The 24,084-nt window shown below is 36.8% G+C and overlaps 3 protein-coding genes across 5 annotated transcripts in view; 2 read left to right on the top strand and 1 right to left on the bottom strand.

The window, feature by feature from the left end:
- Positions 1-3,767, top strand: part of CEP290 (centrosomal protein 290) — a 98,970-nt gene extending 95,203 nt beyond the window's left edge. Inside the window, exons 53-54 of the mRNA XM_067009839.1 lie at positions 2,310-2,389; positions 3,356-3,767. Coding sequence (XP_066865940.1) covers positions 2,310-2,389; positions 3,356-3,589 — 314 coding nt within the window. The 3' untranslated portion in view covers positions 3,590-3,767. The remainder of the gene's footprint in view (positions 1-2,309; positions 2,390-3,355) is intronic.
- On the bottom strand, positions 68-16,820 carry RLIG1 (RNA 5'-phosphate and 3'-OH ligase 1). Of its 3 annotated transcripts, XM_067009840.1 has the most exons (8): positions 16,524-16,820; positions 13,137-13,254; positions 9,986-10,081; positions 9,077-9,193; positions 7,039-7,236; positions 5,840-6,009; positions 4,458-4,552; positions 68-413 (listed from the first exon to the last, which is right to left on the bottom strand). In XM_067009840.1, the coding sequence occupies exons 1-8, from the start codon at positions 16,611-16,613 to the stop codon at positions 377-379; spliced, it is 921 nt and encodes a 306-aa protein (XP_066865941.1). In that variant the 5' UTR covers positions 16,614-16,820; the 3' UTR covers positions 68-376. The 3 variants fall into 3 exon arrangements, with proteins under 3 accessions (XP_066865941.1, XP_058936084.1, XP_058936085.1); XM_059080101.2 differs by lacking the exon at positions 68-413 and having other exon boundaries at positions 2,610-4,552; XM_059080102.2 differs by lacking the exons at positions 68-413; positions 9,077-9,193 and having other exon boundaries at positions 2,610-4,552.
- Positions 16,821-19,867: 3,047 nt separating this feature from the next.
- The window catches only part of C12H12orf50 (chromosome 12 C12orf50 homolog), a 35,915-nt gene continuing 31,698 nt past the window's right edge, over positions 19,868-24,084 (top strand). Inside the window, exons 1-3 of the mRNA XM_067009838.1 lie at positions 19,868-20,005; positions 22,897-23,016; positions 23,366-23,483. Of these exons, the coding sequence (XP_066865939.1) occupies positions 23,005-23,016; positions 23,366-23,483 (130 nt within the window). The 5' untranslated portion in view covers positions 19,868-20,005; positions 22,897-23,004. The remainder of the gene's footprint in view (positions 20,006-22,896; positions 23,017-23,365; positions 23,484-24,084) is intronic.

The raw sequence follows: 24,084 nt of genomic DNA, 5'->3' as shown, positions 1-24,084 counted from the left end.
CATAGGTATGCACATATACACATATGTATGTAATGTATATCCGTGGACACACACACAGTGAATAGTTGATCCTCATTATTTGCAGATTCTGTATTTGCATATTCACCTACTCAGTAAATTTACTTGTAACCCCAAATCAGTACTGTGTGGTACTTTTGCAGACATACACACAGAGCAGTGAAAAATTTAAGTTCTATGATCCACACTTTCCCAGATGAGGTTCAGCAAGGTGATGCTCTGCATTGTTTCAGCTCTCATACAAGGATGACCAGAGGAGACAACAGGGGGCACTGCTGCACAGGGCAGGAACCTCTGGTTCTGGGACCAGCTGGACTGGGTTTAAGTTTCAGCTCTGATGCCTGTTATTAGGGCAGGCTCAGGAGTCACTTGATACTTCTGAACCTTGTTCTCTCCTGTAAAACAAAGAAAATAGAACCTAGCAGGATGACTTGTTTCCAGGATTTAAGATTATGAAATCTATGTGAGATGTATGTGTATGTAGGTTTATTTTCCCTAAGAGCAGTGGTTCAGTATTCACTAATTCATTGTTCATGTTGACTTTACAGAACATAACTACTGCGAATAAGAATCGATTGTTTGTATGCATATTGTATTTGATAGCTTTTATGAAAATGCCAAATTCTGTTCCAGAGGGTTATACTAATTTATATCTGAACAGTTTTTGACTATTCCACATAGCTTTTCAATATCCTACCAAGTAGTCTTGTTGCTGCTTTTTATTAAGGCTGTCATGTATGAGTTGTTCCAGACACTGTGCTAAATGCTTTACAAGCGTTTTATAATTTAATTCTTATAGCCCTGAATTCTGAGTATCTCTGTCTCCATTCTACCCGTGTTAAACAGATTCAAAGCAGCTAGGAAGTGGTAGAGGCAGGATGAAGCCTAAATCTGTGAAACTCCAAAGCTCCTTGCCATTTCCTGCTATTGACCATTAGACTGCCTCCTCTCTTGGTGACTAGAAGTACATACTTAAACCTCTCTTGATAACGTCTCTTCCAGCAGCCAGCTTGGTGTACTAAACCAGACAGAGCACCAAAGAGCAGTGAATGCTGTTGATGTTAGGCAAGTTCTCTTTCTAAACCTCAGTTTCCTGAGAGGGAATTTCGGAACCCTCATTTCCTCATCTTCTATTTAAAAATGAGGATATCTACCAAAGATTGTTAAGGCTCAAAATCAAACCAAAACTTTTGGAAATTTTAAAGCACTATCTAAGTATACGTGATCATTAAGCTAACTTTTGGGAAGTGCTATACATAATAATCACTTTTACTGCATAATTTCATTACCAATCTATGTAATATATAGCATCCCACTGATTAAGACAACTCAATATAGCATTCCAGTGATCAAAAATCAACCCTGTAAAAAAATCATTAGTACTTTCTGCAGAGGTGAGGGAAGCTTTGAAAAGTATGAGGAAAATATTTTTCTCCAACTTACAGTAATTGGAGGACCATTCCAAGGTCACCTTAATAGAATATGCTTCCTCTCCCATTCATGAAAATGTATTTGTATTTTCTCAAAATTCAGCATTAATTTAAAAATTTTACCCCTCAATGGATGTAAAATATGACCATGTGACACATTATATGCGGTTTAAAGAAAGTATGTTTCTAGCAAAGATGGCAATTAAAGCAAAAATACTATTGCCCATTGATTCTCATTATAAAATTAGAGATATGTTAACTCTGGGGGAAATCAATAAATTAAACTAAAGCCCTTGTGCTTTTTATGTTTTCCTACCAAAATATCAGGACTTACTCATCTTTGTGTTACCCATCCTGCCCAGGACATTTTTCACATAGTATTGGAAAAACCCAAATGAACTTTTTGGCCAACCCAATAATTACAGTAAATACACACTGAAGTACATAGAATAGTCAAAGCTGTTGGGTAACAGGATCATTTGACCACCTTACGGTTGTAGCCCCTTCCCTGACAGTCTACTTATTCTAATGTTGTACTATTAGCACCTAACAAATTTTCTTGGTTCTAGAATTTTTCTGTGAAAATAATGGTTTCTTCCATGTAAAAAATCAACCTGGATCTATACTTCTAACAAACGCCTAACATATGCCTCTTCTCTTTGTCTGCTTATGGAATTATAATACCTGATATAGAGGTAGCATACAGAATTCACAGCCTGAAAAGTGTTTCAAACATAAAAGACAACATTTTCCAGGCTCTAGTTTCATAAGTTTCCTCCTTATCCTCTAAAATAAATCCTTTATCTTGAACTTAGTCAGAGTGGGAAAAGCTTAGTCTAATTTTCACTTTTTTGGAGGCAGATCCTGATCAACTAAAGGAAAAGGTCAAAGATCTAGAGACACAGCTCAAAACCTCAGATCTAGAAAAGCAGCATTTGAAGGTAACTATTTTAATTATAGTATTATACATGTTTTGTGAAAACAGCTGTTGAAAACTGTTTTGATGATCACCGTCTCTGAGTTTTAAGTATGTATCGTAAATATTCCTGGGATCACATTTTATACTTACATTTAACCTTGATATTACAAAGTTGATTATATTCATCTGACTGTATTAAAAAATATTAAAACAGAACCATCAAAAAATTGAGACAAATAGGATTAAAGAGTAAATTATTTTTAATTGTCACAAATATAGCTCATTATTTTAATATTTTCCTAAGTTTTGGGTCACACTGGGAACAGTGTCTTTTTATTTCCTTTTGAAATTCTTTTCAGGAATAGTTCGCTTAAAGAAAGATATTTGATATGCTTTATCTCTTTAAGAATCTGTAAACAGAACAAAAGAGCATATATACGAAAATTAACTAGTGATCATTGGCTATTCTACACTGTCATTAAAGCTTAAATTGTTTCTTTACCAGATGCCAAACTTTTAGCCAGGCAGAAGCCCAACAGTTTACCTGATCATAAATATATTTATAATAAGTGACCATTATTCATTGAAAATTAGATATTAGTAAAGAAAATACAAGTAAAGCCTAACCAAAGAATCTTAACCAAAATAACTTCAATGTTGTGAATAGCCAAGTTTTTTGATTGCCTCACTGAAAGTATCTTAATATTCTTTTGGAGAAAGATTAAATCCCCTCTGATTTAAGAGCTGAAAAATTTTAGTCCAAGGCCAGGACATAACTTAAAGAACAAATAATTTGACAGTTAACAAGTTAATTACTTACACTGTACAATGAAACCTTATTAATAAAATCTTAAGAAAATAATTCTGCCATTTATTTGACTATTCAGGTTACTTTGGCTTTCATGTTTGTAATTAATCTCTTTAGTTCACATCTAAAGAATGTATTTTTTCCTATATATACCTTTTAAAGATAATATGTTCTTATTAGGAGGAAATAAAAAAGCTGAAAAAAGAACTGGAAAATTTTGATCCTTCATTTTTTGAAGAAATCGAAGATCTAAAGTATAATTACAAAGAAGAAGTGAAAAAAAATATTCTCTTAGAAGAGAAGTTAAAAAAACTTTCTGAACAATTTGGAGTTGAATTAACTAGTCCTGTTGCTGCGTCTGAACAGTTTGAAGATGAAGAAGAGGAAAATCCTGTTAATTTCCCTATATACTAAGGGTCACCTCTAACTACAGTTTTATTTAACTGTTTATTAACTTTATAAGTTAAAATTCCATCTGGAAGTTCCATCTGGAAATCAGGCAAGTCTCTGACCTACATGATTTCCTTCCCAATACCTTGTACCTTTACCTAAATTGGAATTTTTAGTAAATAAAATTATACGAAAATTTCAACGTATTAGAAGAGTGTATTTTTGAAGACTTTTAGGATGTTATATCTGTCAAATAGGCAATGAGCTATGGTGAATTCCTATACATTCATAATGTTTTAAGTTTCTTAAACATTTAAAACTGGGGTTTTACATATACTTACATATTCTCAAGTTATATATGTGTGTGTGTGTATATATATATAATAGATAGATAGATAAAAATACATTATGAAGTTGAGCCATAAGTTTTCTTCAATGTCTAGCAATATTAAATTCAGCTTAAACTATTTAATTTTTAAAGTAAATGGTGCAGAATTGTTGGTTTGTCTTTTATGCTACTACCCATGTATAATGGACTGAATCCAACCTTTGTACAAGCTGGGCAGCTTATTATTATATTTTAAATTCCAGAGGTTAAAACTCACTTGCTGTTTCTCAGTAAAATTTTGAATAGATATTTGCAGGTGGGAAATTCATTTCTTCAAATGCTAGAAGACATGTTGCTATATTAGACACTGAACAATAAATAGAAACTCAGATATTTTTACCTTCTAAACATGGCAGAGTATTCAATATTGAAATATAATAACAAAGCTGGTTTTTAACTGCATTTCCAGTTTATACATTGAGTATTATATCTTTGAGCCTACCAAATTTCTGATTATCTATTTTTGAAAAGTGATTAAATAAACACTTAGCATCAAAGGCATACACATAATTGTTCAGATTCATGTTGATAATAACTGGTCTTGAATTCATATAAGTATCTGGGATTGGCCAGCATAAACCAAGATGATGGCGATGGAGCTGAAAAGAAAAAAAAAAAAGGGTATTAGCTTTCAGCCTGTATTATCTTCATTCACTTACAAATCTTTTGAGTGTCTACCATCTCCCGGGCACTATTTAAGGCTCCATGTCATCTTACCCTTTTTTTTTTTTCATAGCTGTTCTCCAGACATATTACATATTTACTTGCTTATTGTCTATATTCCCCATTAGAAATGTAAGCTTCATGAAGGCAGAGACATTGTTTTGTTGACTCTATTTCCAGCAGCTGGAAACATGCCAGGAACATAATCAGGGGCTCCATAAAAATGTAATGAATAATACAGTCTGTTGCTGAGTGCAGAAGTTAGCCAATTGAAAAAATGTGGGCGGAAGGCATTCTAACCAAAATAAATATCATGTGATAGAATCGTGGTTTTGCTCTGGTTGCATTTAGTTAAGAACATACAGTGTGGGTGTGTTTGGGAGATGGGGGTAAAGAGTTCCGGAAATTTTAGCAGGGGCCAGATCGTGAAAAATCTTCATGTCACTGAACACTTTTATGCAGGGAAGTAGTATTCTCATTCATTTGTGAAGCATGGACAGGACAGGGATAAGACTGGAAGATAATGCTGAGGAGGGTGATAAAATAATTCAAGCATGAATCTTGTTTTAAATTAAAATCAACAGCCAATTGGTTGGTAAGAAGTACACAGATGCAATAGATGAGAATCTTTTAGAACTGATAATTGGATGTAGGAAGTGATGGAGAGAGGGGTTAAAAATGATAACTAAGTTTTTTGCTTCAGTGAATTGTTTGGAGTTGGGGTTGGTCCAAACGGGACTAGGGTCCAGTTTTGAACATTAAAAACTAGAACCTATGTGAAATCAAACAGACAAGTCCAGGAGACAGAAAGGGCTCAAAGTGTAAAAGAATTCATTCTGTATATATTAACTGTCACCTTGGCACTCTTTTAACTCAACAGATTCTATAATCAGGTACCTTTGAGAAATGCTGCGTTAATGTTGTAATGTTGATGAACTAGAATGTAATGAACTAATGTTCAACATGAATTTCCAAGAAGGCAATATATAGTATGCAGGGTTTTCCGGACATTTTCATCACTTTAATTCTGAAGCACATCTAGAAGAACCAACGCCCCACAGAATAAATACATATTGGGAAACACAACTTTATCATATAAAGATGGCAGCATGTGAGATGAAGAAATTAAATTACTACATATCAGAATTACTGCGATTTGTAGAGCATTTTAGTGCCACTTCTACTTTAAGAACATAAACCCACTAATTATTTTCTGCCATTACCTTGATTAAACAGCCATCACTGCAGTGCCACACTATTCCTTCAATTTTACCCTCTCTGCAACCTTCAAACCAGGACAACAGATCATTGTGCTTCAAAGTAGGTAGATTTCTTATTTGAAATGCTCCATGTGGTATAAGAAGATGTAATGGATGTTTCTTGCTTCCTAACCCTAAAATTGTAAAACTTTGCCGTTAGCCATACAGAAGTTTCAAAAAGAATGAGGAAATTTCTCCCTCCAAATTAAAAAAAGCCTCTAAAACATTGAGGAATAAATTTACCAAAAAGTTTGATTCCTTGAAGAGAGACAAGTGCTCTCACTCAAAAGTCAGCACTTTACCCATTAAATCTAAATTCCACCTTCGTGTGCTCTATACCAGGAACTGGCAAACTATGACCTTCCACCAAACCCAGCCCGGTGCCTGTTTTTGTAAATTGTTTCATTTAAGTACTCTCTATGGCCTGTTTCAGAGATATGGCCCCCAAAACCTAAATATTTACTATTTAGCCTTTTATAGAAAAGTCCACCAACTGCTGCTCTACACCATTCGCCACATTCAACTACCATTCAGTATTTACCAAACAGCCACGCTGTATCTGATAACTTGTATAATTACTGTCTTCGATTTTTTTCACCTGCCAATCAGTCTGCTTCTGATCTCTGTATAGGATTTTGCTATTCCAGCTTTAATGACCTTGGGTTTGTCTTCATCCCTGGGTTAACAATACTCCATAGCGCCCTCAGGATTTGTACTCAAATCATCATGGTGTATATTCTAATGCTTGATATGCTATTCATTGCTAATTCTTTTATTTACTTTACTCCTAGCTGTTAATTAATGCTGAACTAATTACCTAGCCATGAAAAGCAACCTAAGTGCCCATCAATAGATGAATGGATAAAGATATGGGGTGTGTACACACACACATACATATAGGAAATGGAATATTACTCAGCCATAAAAAAGAATGAAATCCTGCCAATTGCAACAACATGGATAGACCTAAAGGATATTATGCTAAATGAAAGAAGAAAAAGACAAATACTGTATGATTTCACTTATATATGGAATCTAAAAACCAAAACAAATAACTCAAGTTTATTAGTCATTTCTTTAGTGTGTATTCTTTTTCAGTTGAACCTAGGAAGTTTTCTTTCAAAATGACTACTGTAACTAAACAAGAAAAAGGCTTTACTCACCATATGGGTTTCCATTAATATTGGTTCCTATAAGCTCCAGGGTTTGTTCTAAGAGATCTGAGAGCGGCACTGCACTAATTTCCAAAAGACCAGGATCATCAGAATGATGCCTCAGTACCAGGGCAACTGCAAATTCATAATTTACTACAGAGGAATGCCAGCAATACTGTTTGTTGTTTTTCTCCACTGGTACCCAACCTATCATTTAAAGAGAGAAGTGTTTTTTATTGCACTGTTTTTCTTTGGATTAAGACCTAAGGTAATTTTAATTTTTGTTGCAAATTTTCTGTATTTTCTGGATGTTCTACCACACACAGGTATCACTTTTAACATCAGTGGAAATGTTAGCAGCTTTACTACTTTGTAAATCATAATCTTTTTCTTTAATCATAAGGTCTCATTCTTGATTCTGCTGAGGAATTAACCTGTTTGATTATTCAATTCAGAGCACTCAGCATTCTTTTAATAGAAAACTCACATTTTCAATAAGAATTGAGCACCATTCTAAGACACAGCACCAAAACCTTTTTTTAAATTAAGTTTTCTCTCCACCTTCTCTCCAGTTTCAGGGACAATAGACAGATGCAAGTGTTCCGCAATTTACTGTATTGTTCCAGTATTGAACAATTTCTTGGTTCCACATGTATTGAATGTTACTGCTATTCCCTTCCTAACTACTGATGCCAGATTAGACTTCTTTGTTGTGGAGAATTCATTACCAAAAAAAAAAAGACAAACTAGGGCATAAACACTATTATGACCATCACATCTTTGGCATTCATTATTTGCCCAGATTACTGTAATAACCTCTTTGCTGATCTACTATCTCCAATTCCCCACCCCTTGTAATTCTATTTCAATAATTTAAATTTAGTTCTGCTGTAGCTCTGCTTAATAATCATCTTCAGGATAAACTTCAAACTTCTTCAGATGGAATATAAACCCCTTTAAGTTCTGAGCCCACTCCACATCTCCAGCCTCTACTTTTATAGCTTCAAGTGTCATACACTCTAAACATTCCAGCCACAATAAGGTGTTATTTAAAATTTCTCAAAGACTCCATGATCTCTCCCCTTTGTGGGAGTTTGCCTAAGCTGACCTCCCTTCCCTTGCCAACTAAATTCCTGGTTCTTAAGCTTCAGTTTCAATGTCCACTCTCCTTAGAAGCCTCCTCTAACCACCACAGGTTGAACTAGGAGTTCTTCCTCTTTTCTCCAACTGTACCCTGTGTATTATTTCTTTTTAGTTCTTAAATCATACTATTATTGGTAGATTTGTCCTACTGTCTAAAAGATCATCAAGGATAAAGGTTCTGATCCTCCTCACTTTTGTATTACTAGAATCAAAGTGTACTTTGGGGCTTCCCTGGTGGCACAGTGGTTGAGAATCCGCCTGCCGATGCAGGGGACACGGGTTCGTGCCCCTGTCTGGGAGGATCCCACATGCCCTGGAGCGGCTGGGCCCATGAGCCATGGCCGCTGAGCCTGCGCGTCCGGAGCCTGTGCTCCGCAATGGGAGAGGCCACAGCAGTGAGAGGCCCGCGTACCACAAAAAAAAAAAAAAAAAAAAAAAAAAGAGTACTTTGCACATTATAGGTTCTTTTAATCTGGAGTTATCTTTCTACTCAGCACACTTTTGCAAAATTTTCCCATCTCCAGAAAAACTACTGTGAGACACCTATTTTCACTTCCCTGAGACAGTCTTCTAGGATCTTTGCAAAAAATATATACATATTGTTATCCCCAGTCTAAAAAGTAAAAGGCTTAATATCCCATTTCAGATTAGAACATACCGTCATCCTGACAACACTTCAAGGCTATTCCCACACTTAATGCTTTATTAATCTTCACAGACTACAGGTAGTAAACTGTCCACCTGAGAAAAGATTCTAAACTTGAGAGGATGTTCTTGATATGAAACATCTTTGGTATCGTTAAACTTAAATTAGACTTAGAAAATCTGTGCTATACAGATAAATACCATGAAGAACCATATTAAAATTAAGTTCTGTAATTTCCAATTGAATGTATAATAATACCAGGAATGTGTCCATTTTCATCAGGCATTGGATTCCCATTTAATTGTTCTATTTCCTTCGCTGGTATCCAGCACTCTGGAACAGGTTTGAAGTCCTCCTCAACATTCCAAAAAAATTCTAAAAGAGTTAAATAATCTTATGTGTGGCGATACTTTAAAAAAATATATATAACACTGAACAAGTTCAAAGTGGGAACAGCTAATGCACCCCATAATGTCAGGTATCATATAATTAGTCTCCATTCATTACCACCACAATGTGACTACTTCTCAGGGTTAAGGTACTAACACTTTAAATTTTCAATTTTGAATGCACCACTATCTGTAACAGTAGTAACAGTCTAACTAAAGCAACCAATGTTCCAGCATGTGTGATTTATGGTAAATTTTTAATGCATTATGAATATAAATATATAAAGGTTATATGTATGAATGAGTAGATATATAACAATAAATGTATATATCTACTTATATAATATTTAGAGGCATCTACTGTAATAATTAAAAATATTAATAATCCTTTGAGATTTGTGCCTGATTTATAAAATTACCCATTTGTCTCTTAGGTACACAAAACCAAAATGTGTCACTCATATATATACGTGTATATATATATATATATATATATATATATATATACACACACAATAATTTGTATGTTTTAATAAAATGGACATGCTACAATGAAGAGTCACAGAAGTGTTAGGAAAATATTTTGAAATATTTTTCAAGAATATGCTTTTACATATAAAGATATTCAATTATAATTTTTTATTTTCCCTAAGTGCTTAAATTGTAAAGAAGGATATAATATAGAGAACACCATAGCAAGAAATAAGCCAAAAATTTCAACTTAAATCGTGAAAAGCTTAAAAAAAAAAAGGAGAAAGAAAAAAAATGACCCACTAACCTTTCGAGTTTTGTTTTGAATGTAGAAAATTTTTAAACCTTTTCTCAGCTAGTTTGTTAGGTTTTCTATCTAGCCGAGCCCAAAGGTATGGCTGACCTAAAAAATAATGAAAGGAAAAACAAAGTTTAAAGAGGCAAACAATAAAATTTATCTTGAAAGACATTTCCGTATAAAATTTTTCAATAAACAGTAGGAGTCATCTCTAAGAGAAGCAACCCAGAAGACAAAGGGAAATATGCAGTATAACAGACATCCTACCTAACAGTACCTGATGTATAAGACTTAAGTCTTTGGTTAAAGAGTGATGGGGAAGAGATAAAAAGCAAATGTGACTCTTTCATAAGGACATTCCACAGCCATATTTTATTAGAAACTAGCAATTGTGAGAAACCGAAGCTACCTCTATACTAAAAGGAAACAACCAGAAAATTGTATTCACACTTTCCCTGAAACCGAACTATGTGCTATGAGGGTTAATTCCCCAAAATGTGGAGTGAGGCTAAACTGTTTTGCATGGCTCTGACCCCTGGGGTCAAGGCAAGGAACACTGATTAATAGCAATGCTTTACAGTCAGGGATCTGAGAAGTTTCAGGGCCGGTGCCAGCACTCTTTATTGACAACAGTGAGGCTAATGAGTTGCACCTGGTCTCAGTGAGACTCCTGGAGGGCTGATGTTGAGGCTGGTTACTTAGCAGGAAGATGCCTTCATGACCAGCAAAATATAAAAATCCCCAGCTGAGACTCCATTTCAGATTCCCAGTTTCTGAGGTGTTCCCTGCCTGTATCAGCGGTGGTCCCTGCTTTAAGAAAGTGTTTCCTCAGGGAGATCACCTCTGTGCTTTGTGACCACCTAGAGGGGTGGGATAGGGAGGGTGGGAGGGAGGGTGACGCAAGAGGGAAGAGATATGGGAACATATGTATATGTATAACTGATTCACTTTGTTGTAAAGGAAAAACTAACACACTACTGTAAAACAGTTATACTCCAATAAAGATGTTTAAAAAAAAAGAAAGTGTGTCCTGCCTGGATTTGTCAGGAAGGTGGGGGAGGAGTCAGGGCGGGGGACCATAGAAGCTTTCACCTGGTCTCACCAGACCCTTTGCTGTGAGAGAGTCTTTGGTTGTGATGCACATCCTTTTAATGGCTTTGCTGCATTGCCTATCCTTTACCTATAATAAACTGTGAATTTGCAAGCACTGTCACTCTGGGTTCTGTAAGTTTTCTTTAGCAATCCAGTCTTGTTTGGGTTCTGTAAGTTTTCTTTAGCAATCCAATCTTGTTTAACTGCCACCATTATACATGATTACACATATGATGCACACTGAAGTTTCTTAATATAAGTCTAAAAAAATCTTTTAGTTTCTTCAAATATATAAATCAGAGCTTTATCTTAAAAATTATTGATTAAAGTTTGGTTTAGGCACTATATTAGCTATACCAATAAATGATATGAAGAACCAGATTAAAACTACATTGTCATTTCTGTTGAATAGACCTTTTGTTCTCTCCACAATAAACATAAAAGAATGCATAGCACTCACACCCATTAAGATGGCTATTATCAAAAAAATAGAAAAAAACAAGTGTTGGTGAGGATATGGAGAAGCTGGAACCCTTCTGAAGTCCTGCTAGGAATGTAAATAGTGCAGTTGCTACAGAAAACAGTATGACAGTTCCTCAAAAAATTTTAAAAAGAATTAGTATATGATCCAGCAATTCCATTTTTTGATACATATCCCAAAGAATTGAAAGCAGGGACTCAGATATTTGTACACCATGTTCATAGCACCACTGTTCCCAAGAGCCAATAGATGGAAGCATCCCAAGTACACATCAATGGATGAATGGTATATACACACAATTATGTAGTATATACAAACTTGTGGTATATACATACAATGAAATATTATTCATCCTTTTAAAAAGGAAGGAAATCCTGACATGTACTACAACATGGATGACTCTTGAGGACAACATGCTAAGTGAAATAAGCCAGCCACAAAAAGACAAATACTGTTAAGACTCCACTTCTATGAGTTACCTAGAGTAGTCAAAATCCTAGAGACAAAGTAGAATGGTGTCTGGAAGAAGGTGGGGATGCTGAGTTGTTTAATGGGTAGGAAGTTTCAGTTTTGCAAGATGAAAAGAGTTCTGGTGATGGATGTATTGATAGCAGCACAATGATGAGAACTGTACACACCACTGAACTGTACACTTAAAAATGGCTAACATGGTAAATTTTATGTCATATGTATTTTATCACAATTAAACATGAAAAAAGATGCACTTCAGAAGAGATTTCCTGATATAAAGAATGTGCCCAGGGCTTCCCTGGTGGCGCAGTGGTTGAGAATCCGCCTGCCGATGCAGGGGACGCGGGTTCGTGTCCCGGTCCAGGAGGATCCCACATGCCCCGGAGCGGCTGGGCCCGTGAGCCATGGCCGCTGAGCCTGCACGTCCGGAGCCTGTGCTCCGCAACGGGAGAGGACACAACAATGAGAGGCCCGCGTACTAAAAAAAAGAAAAAGAATGTGCCCAATATACATTTGACTGTTCTATTTCTCTTGCTGGAATTGAGAGGTAATTTCAATTTCACTATCCAGAAAAAAAAATCACAAAGATTATTTCTCTTTTCAATGCATTTTTTTCCTTAACATAGTTGACAATTTCTGAGTTTAAAGTACATTAAAATGAAATAAATTAGAGACATTGTCAATAGTAATAAAAACAACGGAATCAGCACTGGGATCAGTGGAATAAGAACAAGCTTTAGGGTCAGATAAACCCTATTACCAGTTGAGCCTTCATTAATTATATGGTCTTAAACAAATTATTTATGTTCTCTGAGCTTCAGTTTCCGTTTCTGTGAAATGGAGAGGCTTATTGTGCAAATTAGAGATAACACATATAAAGCATTTATCATACTGTCTGGCCCTTAATGGGTATTAAGTAAATATTAGTTATCTTTCCTTCTTCCCCCAAGATACAATGATATAATAAATAAGTATAATATACCAATTGTTATTTTATTTTTTTCCTATTATACTTAGGTTTCCAAGGGTTTAAGAAGAGCAATGCCCCATTTCAGATATATATAGTTTAAGTGACTAAGAAAAATAAGTAATATTTGTAGTACAGTTTTATATTACCTTTGTAGGTAGTAACATAACAACATGTCCCATCCACTTTTTCTGTTGGAATTGCGCTGTGTATATCTGCATCTAATGCCTTGTGACTTATAGTTTCAGTTGCCAAAACTTTAAATGGCTTAAAGAGAAAGAGAAAACTGGTTTAAGATAAATAGCCTCTGTGCCTTTGCACACACTCTTACCTGGAAGTTCTTAATTTCACTAGTTCTAAGGGATGATCACTAGTTTATCCTTCAAAATATTTCTCCTGTGAAGTTCTTACAAATCACCCACTCCCCTTCTATGCTATCATAGCAATACATGTTTTTCCACACAGATTTGTAATCAGAGTCGACTTGAACAGCACAGGTTTGAACTGCATGAGATCACTTATATGCAGATTTTTTTTTCAATAGTAAATACTGCAGTACTACACATTCAAGGTTGGTTGAATCCTGGATGCAGAACCCCAGTTATGGAGGAAACTCGAATATGAGGGCCAACCACAAGTTATACTCGGATTTTCCACTGCTACAAGATCCAAGCCCCTAACCCTGGCATTGCTCATGGGTCAACTGTATTCACATGTTTCTTTATCCACCATAATAAGCTTGACACCAGGAACCATGTCCTATGCGGAGCTGCATCCCTAGCACAGGTGTTAAGTATGTTCAGTCATTTACTTGACAATTATTTGCTAAATGCCTCCTATGGGTTAAACATTGTCCTCAGCACTGGGAGAGAGGTGAACAAAAAAGGACCTGCCTTAGGTGGAAGGTTCATTTTAAGGAGGGAGACAATAACAGCAACAAAATGTATAGTACAATGTTAGCTATGATAAGTGCTGAGGAGAAAAACAAATGGGACCCGTTCAGCTTTATCAGTAGTAAACTGCGTATTTAACTTACGGTTTTTCTACTGTCAGGAAGACAAGCCAAAAAGAGTATTAAGAATGGAGGAAAAGTCAGTTTCTAGGATTCCTACCAACTTTTTATCTGTAATTTATTTTCATTTATGAGAAAAGACTATGCCACTATTTTACAGTCTAAATTATCTGAAGTAACACTCACGTTACATAATGTGAAAAAACACTGTACAATATAAACATACTGGTGTGATAGGCTTAAGACTAATATATGAAATACTGTTTCAGAGTCTGGCAAACTTAGGAAATTAGCCCCATTCTGGTACTGATTCAGTATTTTTAAGATAAAACTGAATGGTTAGGGATTTATCAGTAACTTATAACATTGGTATCAGAGGATATCAATTTAACCTGTGGCAGTAGGCCCAACAGCTGTGTGTGTGTGAGTGAGTGAGTGAGTGAGTGAGTGTGTGTGTGTGTGTGTGTGTGTGTGTTTAAATTTACCAAAGATTCTAGGGAGGAGATGACTTTATGGAGTTCTTGATGAATACAAATACCCCTTCCATAAGAATGAATTACCTACCACTCCATGCTACTGACATGTCCAAAGGACAGCATAAGATACCAAGGGGCTCGCAAAGTTCTCCTTCTCTGTCACTTTAAACTTTGACTGGAAACAGAAGGCATGTTTGTATAAAAAGTAATAGCTAGGGCTTCCCTGGTGGCGCAGTGGTTGAGAATCCGCCTGCCGATGCAGTGCACACGGGTTCGTGCCCCGGTCTGGGAAGATCCCATATGCCGCGGAGCGGCTGGGCCCGTGAGCCATGGCCGCTGAGCCTGCGCGTCCGGGGCCTGTGTACGCAGCGGAAGAGGCCACGACAGTGACAGGCCCGCGTACAGCAAAAAAACAAACAAACAAACAAAAAAAACCGTAATAGCTAGTATCAGCTGAGTGGTCCTCTACAATTTCTTGGTAGGGGAAATCACTAGGATAATGATGAAAGATTTCATAGAGAAGTTCTGATTCCAAATTTTTTAAAAATTCTGTAAGTGATCCAAGTGGAGTGTGTAGCCTCAGCATAGAGAAAGGATTGTGCTTGGTATGTTCACAGGATGAAACAGACTTTGCTAGAACAGATACGTCACTTTAAGTAGGCACCTCTGTCACAAACACACATGGCATTTTTCACTACACTGAGTTCAAGCACCTCATTGTGGGCCCCACAGGCACTTTACGACTGGGCCTGATTCATGAGAATGCTTGAACTGCAGTTAAGAATTTGAATGCTATGCTGTAAACAACGCTATAAGCTATACTTGACTGCAGAGGAACAAGAGAAGGGGTTTATTTTCCTGGTGGAGAGTGCTTTTACAAACTACTCCCCTCCCACCTGCAATATACAAAGTTGAGAATCACAGCTAGAGCTAACCACTATTCAGGATGACATTGTTTCGTATTAATTAAGTTTGTTAGGGCTTAAAAAATAAAAGCTTGACAACTACTGCTACAGATATTTAGTAGTAACTGCGGGGTTTTAACTAGGAAAGAATAATGATCATTCTCAGAAGCAAGAAAGAACAATTTAGTGCAATAAGGGAGTAAAATATTAAGAACTATAATAGCGATGGCAGTGAGATGTTATAAGGTAAAAAGCATCGAGGTAAATGGAAAACTGGCATGAAACGACGCCAGGGTTTATCCAGTGCCTACCATGTGTCAGGTCCTAAAAACTGGGACTAGAAATAACACAGCAGTCTTGGCCTTTAAAAGTCTTTTAGCCTGGGAGACAAGAAGGCCAGTGTGAACGATGTTAATGGGAAGTGGAGGTGGAGTCAAATGCACATGCTGATTTTGTATGATGAGTTGAAGCACCCAACCGATCTTGCTATCAAGGACTTTACTATATATTAAAGAGTTATCCTGATACAGGATCATTCACCAGTATTAAGGGCCCTCTCTATGTGTAAAACACGTTGCTGTGAAAATAGAAAACCTTGAGATGGAAACACCAAAATTAGAATCAAGTAGTTAATTACTGGTAATACACGAGGTCTGATCTTTAGTGACCTATTTAGGTTAGTTGTCAACACTGTCATCGGTTCCCAGGTTTGAACAGGTGAAGGAAGTCTTCTAAAATCTCCACTTTGACACCACACTCGTGAAAAGTAGGAAAGCTTGTTTTGCGGTGACTATACGACTACTTAAGGGATTTTCCTCAAAAGGTGGTAACCTAAGAAGAAAGGAACCTTATTTAAGATGCGGGTTTTCAATTTCCATGCGATGGCAAGTTTGAATCGCCGGATCAGAAAAATTCTCCCGCAGATTCCCTTCCTTGCAACTAAGAAGGTACAAGAACCTGGAGCTCGGGGGGGTAGAAGACCCGTACCCTAGACCGCCCCAGCGAAACCTGCAAACCGCCCCCGCCCCCAGTCTGCAGGGCGGCTCCACCGCGCCTGGTAGCCCTCTCCGGGTTCAAACGCAGCCCGCGCCGCGGGGAGCAGCCCACCCGCGGCCGCCCCGCGGGCCCCGCGCTCCGCGGTACCTGATGCTCCCTTTTGGTGGAAGGCTCCTCTTTCACCTCCGTCACGAACACACACGGCATTTTCCGCTGCACCGAGCCCAGGCGCCTCATGGTGGGTCCTCAGGCAGTGCGAGTGGAAAGCGAGCTAACGAACAGCGCCGGGTCCGTACCAAGACAACATCCACGGCAGTCAGCCGCGTTGCTCAAGGCACGCACGTTCCGCGCACTGGCCCCGCGGCCGCGCTCCCGCATCCCCCGAGGCACCGAGGTGGGCCGGGACTCACGCCCGGAAGCGGCCTCCTGGCCGCGGAGCCTTCTGGGAGCTGTAGTGCGGATGTTAAGGTACCTCCGTGTGTGCTCTCGCGAGCGTCCCTAAGGGTTGTGATGACTTTGAAAACACAAAGATCCGTTTCTGGTGTGTGTGTATTAGTAGCCGATGATATTTATGAAAATTAAATGCTATCAAGTGATAAGTAATGAGTCATTTTAGGTGGCGACTTAACACCATTTTGATGAAACCAATTTGCCTGTTCTCTTTAATATGTTCCTGGGAGAAGCACTGTGGAAGCTTAGAAATACCCGGAGACATCTCAAGGCGAAATGAAAAGTAATTTCCCTGGAAAAATGTTAGAAAACGCTACAATTAAAACATCTAGGACCCTCCCAAAAAAGAAAAATTACCGTTTGTATTACACCTCATTGTGCGGCATAATATGGTCAAAATTGGTTCTGGTGTCTTTTCCAGAGTGAATGCAAAGTGTAGCCTTAGACCAATCCAAAACCACACAAATACCAACAACCAGCTTTCAATTTCCATTTTTCATAGGAATCTCATTTACCTTAGTTAAGTATGAGCTCCAACAGAGTCCGAATGGCTTGAGTACTTGCCGTCAGTCAACTGCAGAGGTAAAAACAGCTTTGACTTATTGCTCAAAAGAACTTTGGAGGGTAAGTAATGACAGTCAATGACTGAATAAAAATTAATAAATATTAAATAATTAGTAAGAGTAGGCTTTCTATCTCATTGAAGCTAGTAGTCCCTAGTAGAGGAGTTTTGATTACTGCCATCTTTTATGTGTCTGGACAATGCCCAGGTCTCATTCCTATAATTGTCTTATCTGCAGGTTGTCAGACTGCCCAGCAGTTTCCTGATTTAGCGCTCAGAAAATTAAATGACTATATCTCACTTGGAGTTATCCATGTATAAGGAAATTCCCCCAAAATAAAATAACCCTCCGAAAAATTCACTGGTTTTTGATTGCTGGATTCAGAGGGGAGGGATGGAAGAGATTTACTGTATAAAAGTATTTACTTTCTCTTCTTTTATCTTTGATTTTTCTCATAGGAAAAATAAATTAAATAAATAAATAAGGGGGTAGGGGGCGAAAACACCTGATGTGAGATCCTGGGACCAGAAACGTCTTAGCATTTTGTAGTCAAAAACCAGTGACTTTGTTCTTCCAGAGGAATCCTAAAAAGCAGCTTGTTTCATTAAATAACCGTCACAACTCTCAACTGTCATTTCCCAAACTGCCACAGAGTCTTTTAGTTCCAACATTCTATCATTTCTGAGAAAAGATCGTCTTCCAAAACATTCCACTTGCTGTTTGAAAGTAGCAGCAAAGCTAACCATTTTTTAGGAAGCACTCTTTATTTCTAGTGCTTTGATTTCATCAGTGTCTGGAGCAAAGCTTCTGGCAGAAACAGGGGAGTCCAACGCAGGGGACAGCCACAGAACGCATTCACAGTTACAATCTGGACTCCTACTCTCTCTGATGGGTAGCAGCCACCCCTTTGCCCGATTCTCATAAGTCTGAAGAGTCAGCAAGGAGTGACTACCAGCCCCAGTACTTAAAGTGGTGTTAACACAAACTGGAAGAGTTTTTTTTTCTCTCATGTGTTAGTGTTCTGGCATGAACCCAAAATGAAAGATTCAGTGCAGAATGTACCTTGGCCAATACAAAAACACAGAATTTTCAGGCCTACCCTGAGCTGTGCAGGCAAATTTCTCATAACTCTTCTTTACTCATCACAGGGAAAAAAAATCGTCCTGGGTTTAGTCATAGCTTTCCCTGAAAAACTAGAATGAATTTCACAACAGGAAAAGAGTGAAGAGAATAAGGAAAAGGTGTGTGTGTGTGGGGGGGGGAGGGAGGGTAGAAAGAAAGAAAGGAAAGGAAAAGAGAGTTGGTAAAAAGGAAGAAATTAGGGTTCCAGGCATTCTAAACACTACCAAAATGCAAAGATCTATTTACAATGGCAAAAAAAAAAAAAACAAAAAAAACAAAATTCCCTTCTGGGTTTGATGTGTTTTTGCTATTTCTAATGGAACATAATTGTTCAAAACTAACTTCAAGAGGTAAAAGCATTTCTTCAGCCTTTCCCCTATGTAAAACATGGGTTCTCACAATGGCTTTAATCATGATGTTAATGTAATCATGCAACAATGGTGTTTGGTAACAGTATTTGAAAAGAATCCAGTGCAGCTAAAAGTTCATAGGTGGAGAGGAAGTTTATCTGGAGGCAAAGACCACTTAAAGCTATTTCTTAGGGGTGTTTCTCCCAGTAACCTATCTGCTTAAGATGGGTACAGTTATTCTAGAGTTAGAAGGTAGGGCAAAACAAAAGTGGAGATATTAGATTTTTCTATATATCATTGCTATTATTTCCAAGGTTTTAGTCAAGTCTTTATTCTCTACTTCATTTACTTCTAATGCATAGTTCTTTTTATTATTTTCTTTTATTTACAGTTATAGGTGAATAACTCTTTTCTAAATTTTAGCTTATTTCCTAGATTTTTATCCTAAAGCAGTGTATTCAAAAAGTTGATACCAACTTGGTCTTTTTCACTTAACCAAAATGAAAATCTGTATGTCTTGATCTTTGAAATTTACAATTAAAAGTACACTGCAATTTAAAAATACATTTTGGGGCTTCCCTGGTGGCGCAGTGGTTGAGAATCCGCCTGCCGATGCAGGAGACACGGGTTCGTGCCCGGGTCCGGGAAGATCCTACATGCCGCGGAGCGGCTGGGCCCGTGAGCCATGGCCTCTGAGCCTGTGCGTCGGGAGCCTGTGCTCCGCAACGGGAGAGGCCACAACAGTGAGAGGCACGCGTACCACAAAAAAAAAAAAAAAAAAAAATTTGATCTACTGTAATTTGTCATCTCTATGGCATTTTCTAAGTTACCGTCTATGGATATTTTTATTAATTTCTGCTAGGTTCTAGTTCTTTTAGTAAAGATACTAAGATGAAGACCTCAGTAACTGCTGATTGAAATGTCTCATTCTGGGAATCAGAGTACTTCATTTTGCTTTCAACAAATTCTCAGAATTTGCAAGCATTCTGGAATATTTCTGCTATAGGAAGAAGCTATTCCCCTTTTAATGATGGCTGAAGAGTAAATGGAATATAGCTACAAGATGAATAAGTAGTCCAATTTATTTTCAGGCATCTATTAAATATCGCAATCTGAATGATTTTTTTCAAATCAGTGGATAGCGGTGAGTACATAATTAAATTACTTTTATCTTGAAATATAGATAGTATATTTACCTATTTAAAAATTTTAGTTTTGTTTCCAAATCATATATAGAAATAAGAGTTTAGAAAATATTTACTTGTGAAATACTTAATACTTCTTAATTATGAAAGTATGAACTAGTTTATGTTCCAATTTCAATCAGAACATTGAAGGATAAAACATACTATTTTATTTTTATTACCTGTTTCTGGTCGATATGCTAGAATTGAGTAAGAGAAATTACTGTACAGTATTCACTAAGGTAACCTAGCCTACAGTTAGATGTGAGGTCATTTATGATGAGCAAATAATGGATTAGGTAACAGTGAGCAAAATTCTAGAAGTTTGAGTTTGTGTGCTTACTAGCTACCACTTTCAACATTTTTGCGAAGCTAGAGAAGGTATCTTCTAATTTAAATTTATTTAAGAATTATCTATTGTGTAATATACTGTCAACAGGAGGACAGTTTTAAAAATACTGCTGAAAGACTGTGGAAGAGAAATTATTTTTTCCTGAAAGACTGGAAGAGAAATTATTTTTTCCCCTTACACATTCATAGTTCATATATTTTCACTCCTGCAATTCTTATATTAAAAAACATAGGATTAGCAGCAAGAGAGTTGAAAATGGCAAAAGTTGGGAATGACTGCTATTTCTTTTTTAATTCCATATGCATAAAGGTAAATATTGTACAATTTATGGTACTTCACATGCTTAAGCTTTTTAGTAGAATGAAGGAAGATACGGCAATAATTTGCATTGCTGAATCAAAATTTACTATTTTCCCACAAAATACTTTATATATTTAAAATCTGAAGTAAATCCTTATTATGTATTTTTGATATATTGAATTTCTCTGATAAAATCTGGGATAATTTAAAATTGTTTGAAACTACCCTTCTATATGCCAGTTATATGTCCCTGGCTTTTTAATCATCAGTGTGGCACTTTTGCCTATATTATGGCTCCTTGAAACATCAAATTACTAATATTGAAACATTATATGATACATCATACTGTTTTGGTTAATGTGATTCCAGTCCTTTAAATTCAAATAGTTAATTAGGGGCTCCCCGGGTGGCGCAGTGGTTGAGAGTGCACCTGCCGATGCGGGGGACGAGGGTTTGTGCCCTGGTCCGGGAAGATCCCACGTGCCGCGGAGCGGCTGGGCCCGTGAGCCATCATGGCCGCTGAGCCTGCGCGTCCGGAGCCTGTGCTCCGCAACCGGAGAGGCCACAACAGCGAGAGGCCCGCGTACCGCAAAATAAATAAATAATAGTTAATTAAATTCAGGTCACTATCAAACAATTAAATAAATCTAATTTACCCCCTATTTTGAAATTTATTAACGAAATTACTGAATTTTCTCCTTTCAAAGTAACAGCAAATAATTAATATGGAAAAAGGCAAAGAAAGTAATACAAACAAATTGGCCAAACATGAATTGAAGTTTATAAAGTTAAAATGGGAAAAAATATTTAATCTAAGTGATTAGGATTAATGGATCTCAATAAAATCAAATAAGAAATGTAGAAATTCAGTGTTTGGAGCTTCATGTTCATATCAGAATGAACCCAGTGAAAGACATGCTGTGTCTGGTTTAAAGCATTTCATCTCTGCTAGGACAACTGAATGGAGTCAACTTGACTGTAAGAATGAGATCTACTTCTCTTACCTGTTACTTTAAGATTAAACCCTAGGATGATAAGAAATAATAGAATTTATGTTCCATGTGGGCAGAGAGTTTTGTCTATTTCACTGCTGTGTCCTCAAATACTAAGTTCTCAATAAATAAATGAAAAATAAAAATAATAATAGCAATCACAATACTTTATCTCCCATAATTTTTACAACAATCTGTGAGGAGGGCACTTTATTTGCTTTTTACAGGTGAGGAAACTGAGGCACAGAGAGGGTAACTAACAGATTGACTTTCTGATTATGGGCAAAATAGACCTCAAATACCAGTTTATCTGGTTCCTGCCCGCTATCCTGGACTACGAGACCTACAGATCCACCTTAAAAGGGAGAGAGACTGAAGACAGAGAGTAAGAGGGTGGGAAAAATAATAAGGAACAACCCTGAAACACGTGTCTAAAAAAGGGATGAGTTTAATAGGATATTTTTATTCTATGTTACCCACCCTCTGCCCCAAAAGCCAATGACCTGAAGTTTTCCCAACTGTGGATCTATGTGTAAAAGATATAAAATTAAAAAATAGCAGCCCTTTAAAATAATCCATATCTGCTTTTGTTGGGATATAATGATACAAATGTGTAAATATATAGGCACAATTGTAGACCAAGGGCATATAGCATATACATGTAATGTAACATAGCACAATGTGCTAATTATTTAAAATTCCACAATAATATAAAGTTTAAGCTCCATTCACTTTCCCTATATAAATACACTTAGTATCTCCATAAACTAAGAAAACAATTCTCTTATAAAAGATATGATTAATAGAGATCATCTCTACAATTAGAATATGGATGATGATTCTTAAAAAAAAAATTCTGGCCTTCTTAAGAAAGAAAAATTAGATTCTTCTGTCATTGGATTGTGATAAATTGTGTCACTGATTTTTATATGTTTATCCTTAGTGAGCTATATGGATTAACTGATAACAAGAAGGAGAATTTTATCAGTGACTCATGGCGTGTTGTACTATTTAATCATTAGATTATTTTGTGTCTTTCATTAAAATTAGACTGGTTTGCTAGAATTTAGACTTTATGGCCTTGTATTTGTAGTAGTTTTTAAAATTTTAATTTGATCTCATATTTTCTTTAGTTGATTAGTAATCTGTTGTTAAATACTAACATTCATATATTGAGTTTTCTATACTGTTTACTTTTTCCTTTTAGGGTTCCCAGTGCCGATTCCGACACTGTGAAGAGGCCCTTGGCAGTGACACTGTGTGCTCATTATGGAGAAAAGGAAAATGTCTAGATCCACAGTGCAGATTTAGACACATGGAAATACAGGTAGAATTACTCAGCATCATCATGTTTGTTAAAAGCATCTCCCTTCGATAATACTGAACTATACTCTTACAACACAATTGAGAAGAAATGATTTTTCCTTCCATTACTTAATTTTAGGCATTTTGTACTTTGTTCAATTTAAATTCTTAAAAAAATGGGCAAGTATATTTTAGGAAATCCATTGCATCTTTTAAATAGCAGAGCTTAGAAACACTCAAAGCCTAGAAACACACGTGATCTTAAACCAGCAATTGCAGTAGTTTTGTCACATTGTGTTGTGTTGTAGCACATTATATTTATTGTGAATATGGCATCTGATTATTACATTTCCCCCATCTCCTTTGTCTAGCAAAAGCACATTTCATGCTTCTGGGAAGCTCAGCCCCTTGGTTGTGTGAAGATCAGTTGTACCTTTTATCACAGCAAACCTCGAAATATCAAAGGATTATTTTTGCCACCAAGTAGCAGTGAGTATTTTTTTTGAATAACACGGATATACCATATTATAATCTAGTTTTGGAGTAGCAGCATAGAGTGACACGTTAAATAAAGTATGAAAGGTGAGCAATGCAGTTTAACAGCCAGTGAATGATTTGGGATGGTTCTATCAAGAATCATGAGATGAAGCTTAAAATGAGCCATCAAGTAGTCAACAAAAATGTAGTGAACAAAGAGCAAGTCAAACTTTCTCTGTGTTTCTAAAGTGGATTTATTCATCTGAAAAGTGAGAGGACTACTGACCTCACTAGGTAGAGGGGAACTGTCTCAGCAAATCATCGCACAACTGGCCTCACCGTTGTGCCCTTATCTCATAGGTGGGGAGAGCAAGGGCATGTTCTGTTTTGCACACTTCTGCTTCTAGAAGAACAGCTACATGTATGGTTCTTCCTAAGACTTCATTTGTGGATAAAATGCAATCCCATTGTTGCAGAGTAAGTGGCATACCTCAATCCAACTAAATGACACTGAGGTTCTACTATGTGATGAACCTTAAACTAGGTTCTGGGAAGGGGATAGGGAAGACACCACGCCCTATAACAGTGAATGGCAAGAACCTTGCTTAAGAAG

This window comes from Kogia breviceps, chromosome 12 (assembly GCF_026419965.1).
Source record: "Kogia breviceps isolate mKogBre1 chromosome 12, mKogBre1 haplotype 1, whole genome shotgun sequence".
NCBI classification, from domain to species: Eukaryota; Metazoa; Chordata; class Mammalia; order Artiodactyla; family Physeteridae; genus Kogia; species Kogia breviceps.
This window is presented reverse-complemented; position numbering and strand designations above follow the sequence as displayed.

What these genes read in the sequence shown, in the direction of transcription:
- RLIG1 (XM_059080101.2), bottom strand. Translation starts at nt 16,613, where the DNA reads ATGAGGCGCCTGGGCTCGGTGCAGCGGAAAATGCCGTGTGTGTTCGTG. An exon ending in CCACCAAAAGGGAGCATCAG is followed by an intron (nt 13,255 to 16,523) that starts GTACCGCGGAGC and finishes TTTCTCTTTAAG; the next exon opens with CCATTTAAAGTTTTGGCAAC. An exon ending in GTGATGGCTGTTTAATCAAG is followed by an intron (nt 4,553 to 5,839) that starts GTAATGGCAGAA and finishes TTTTCTTTTCAG; the next exon opens with CTCCATCGCCATCATCTTGG.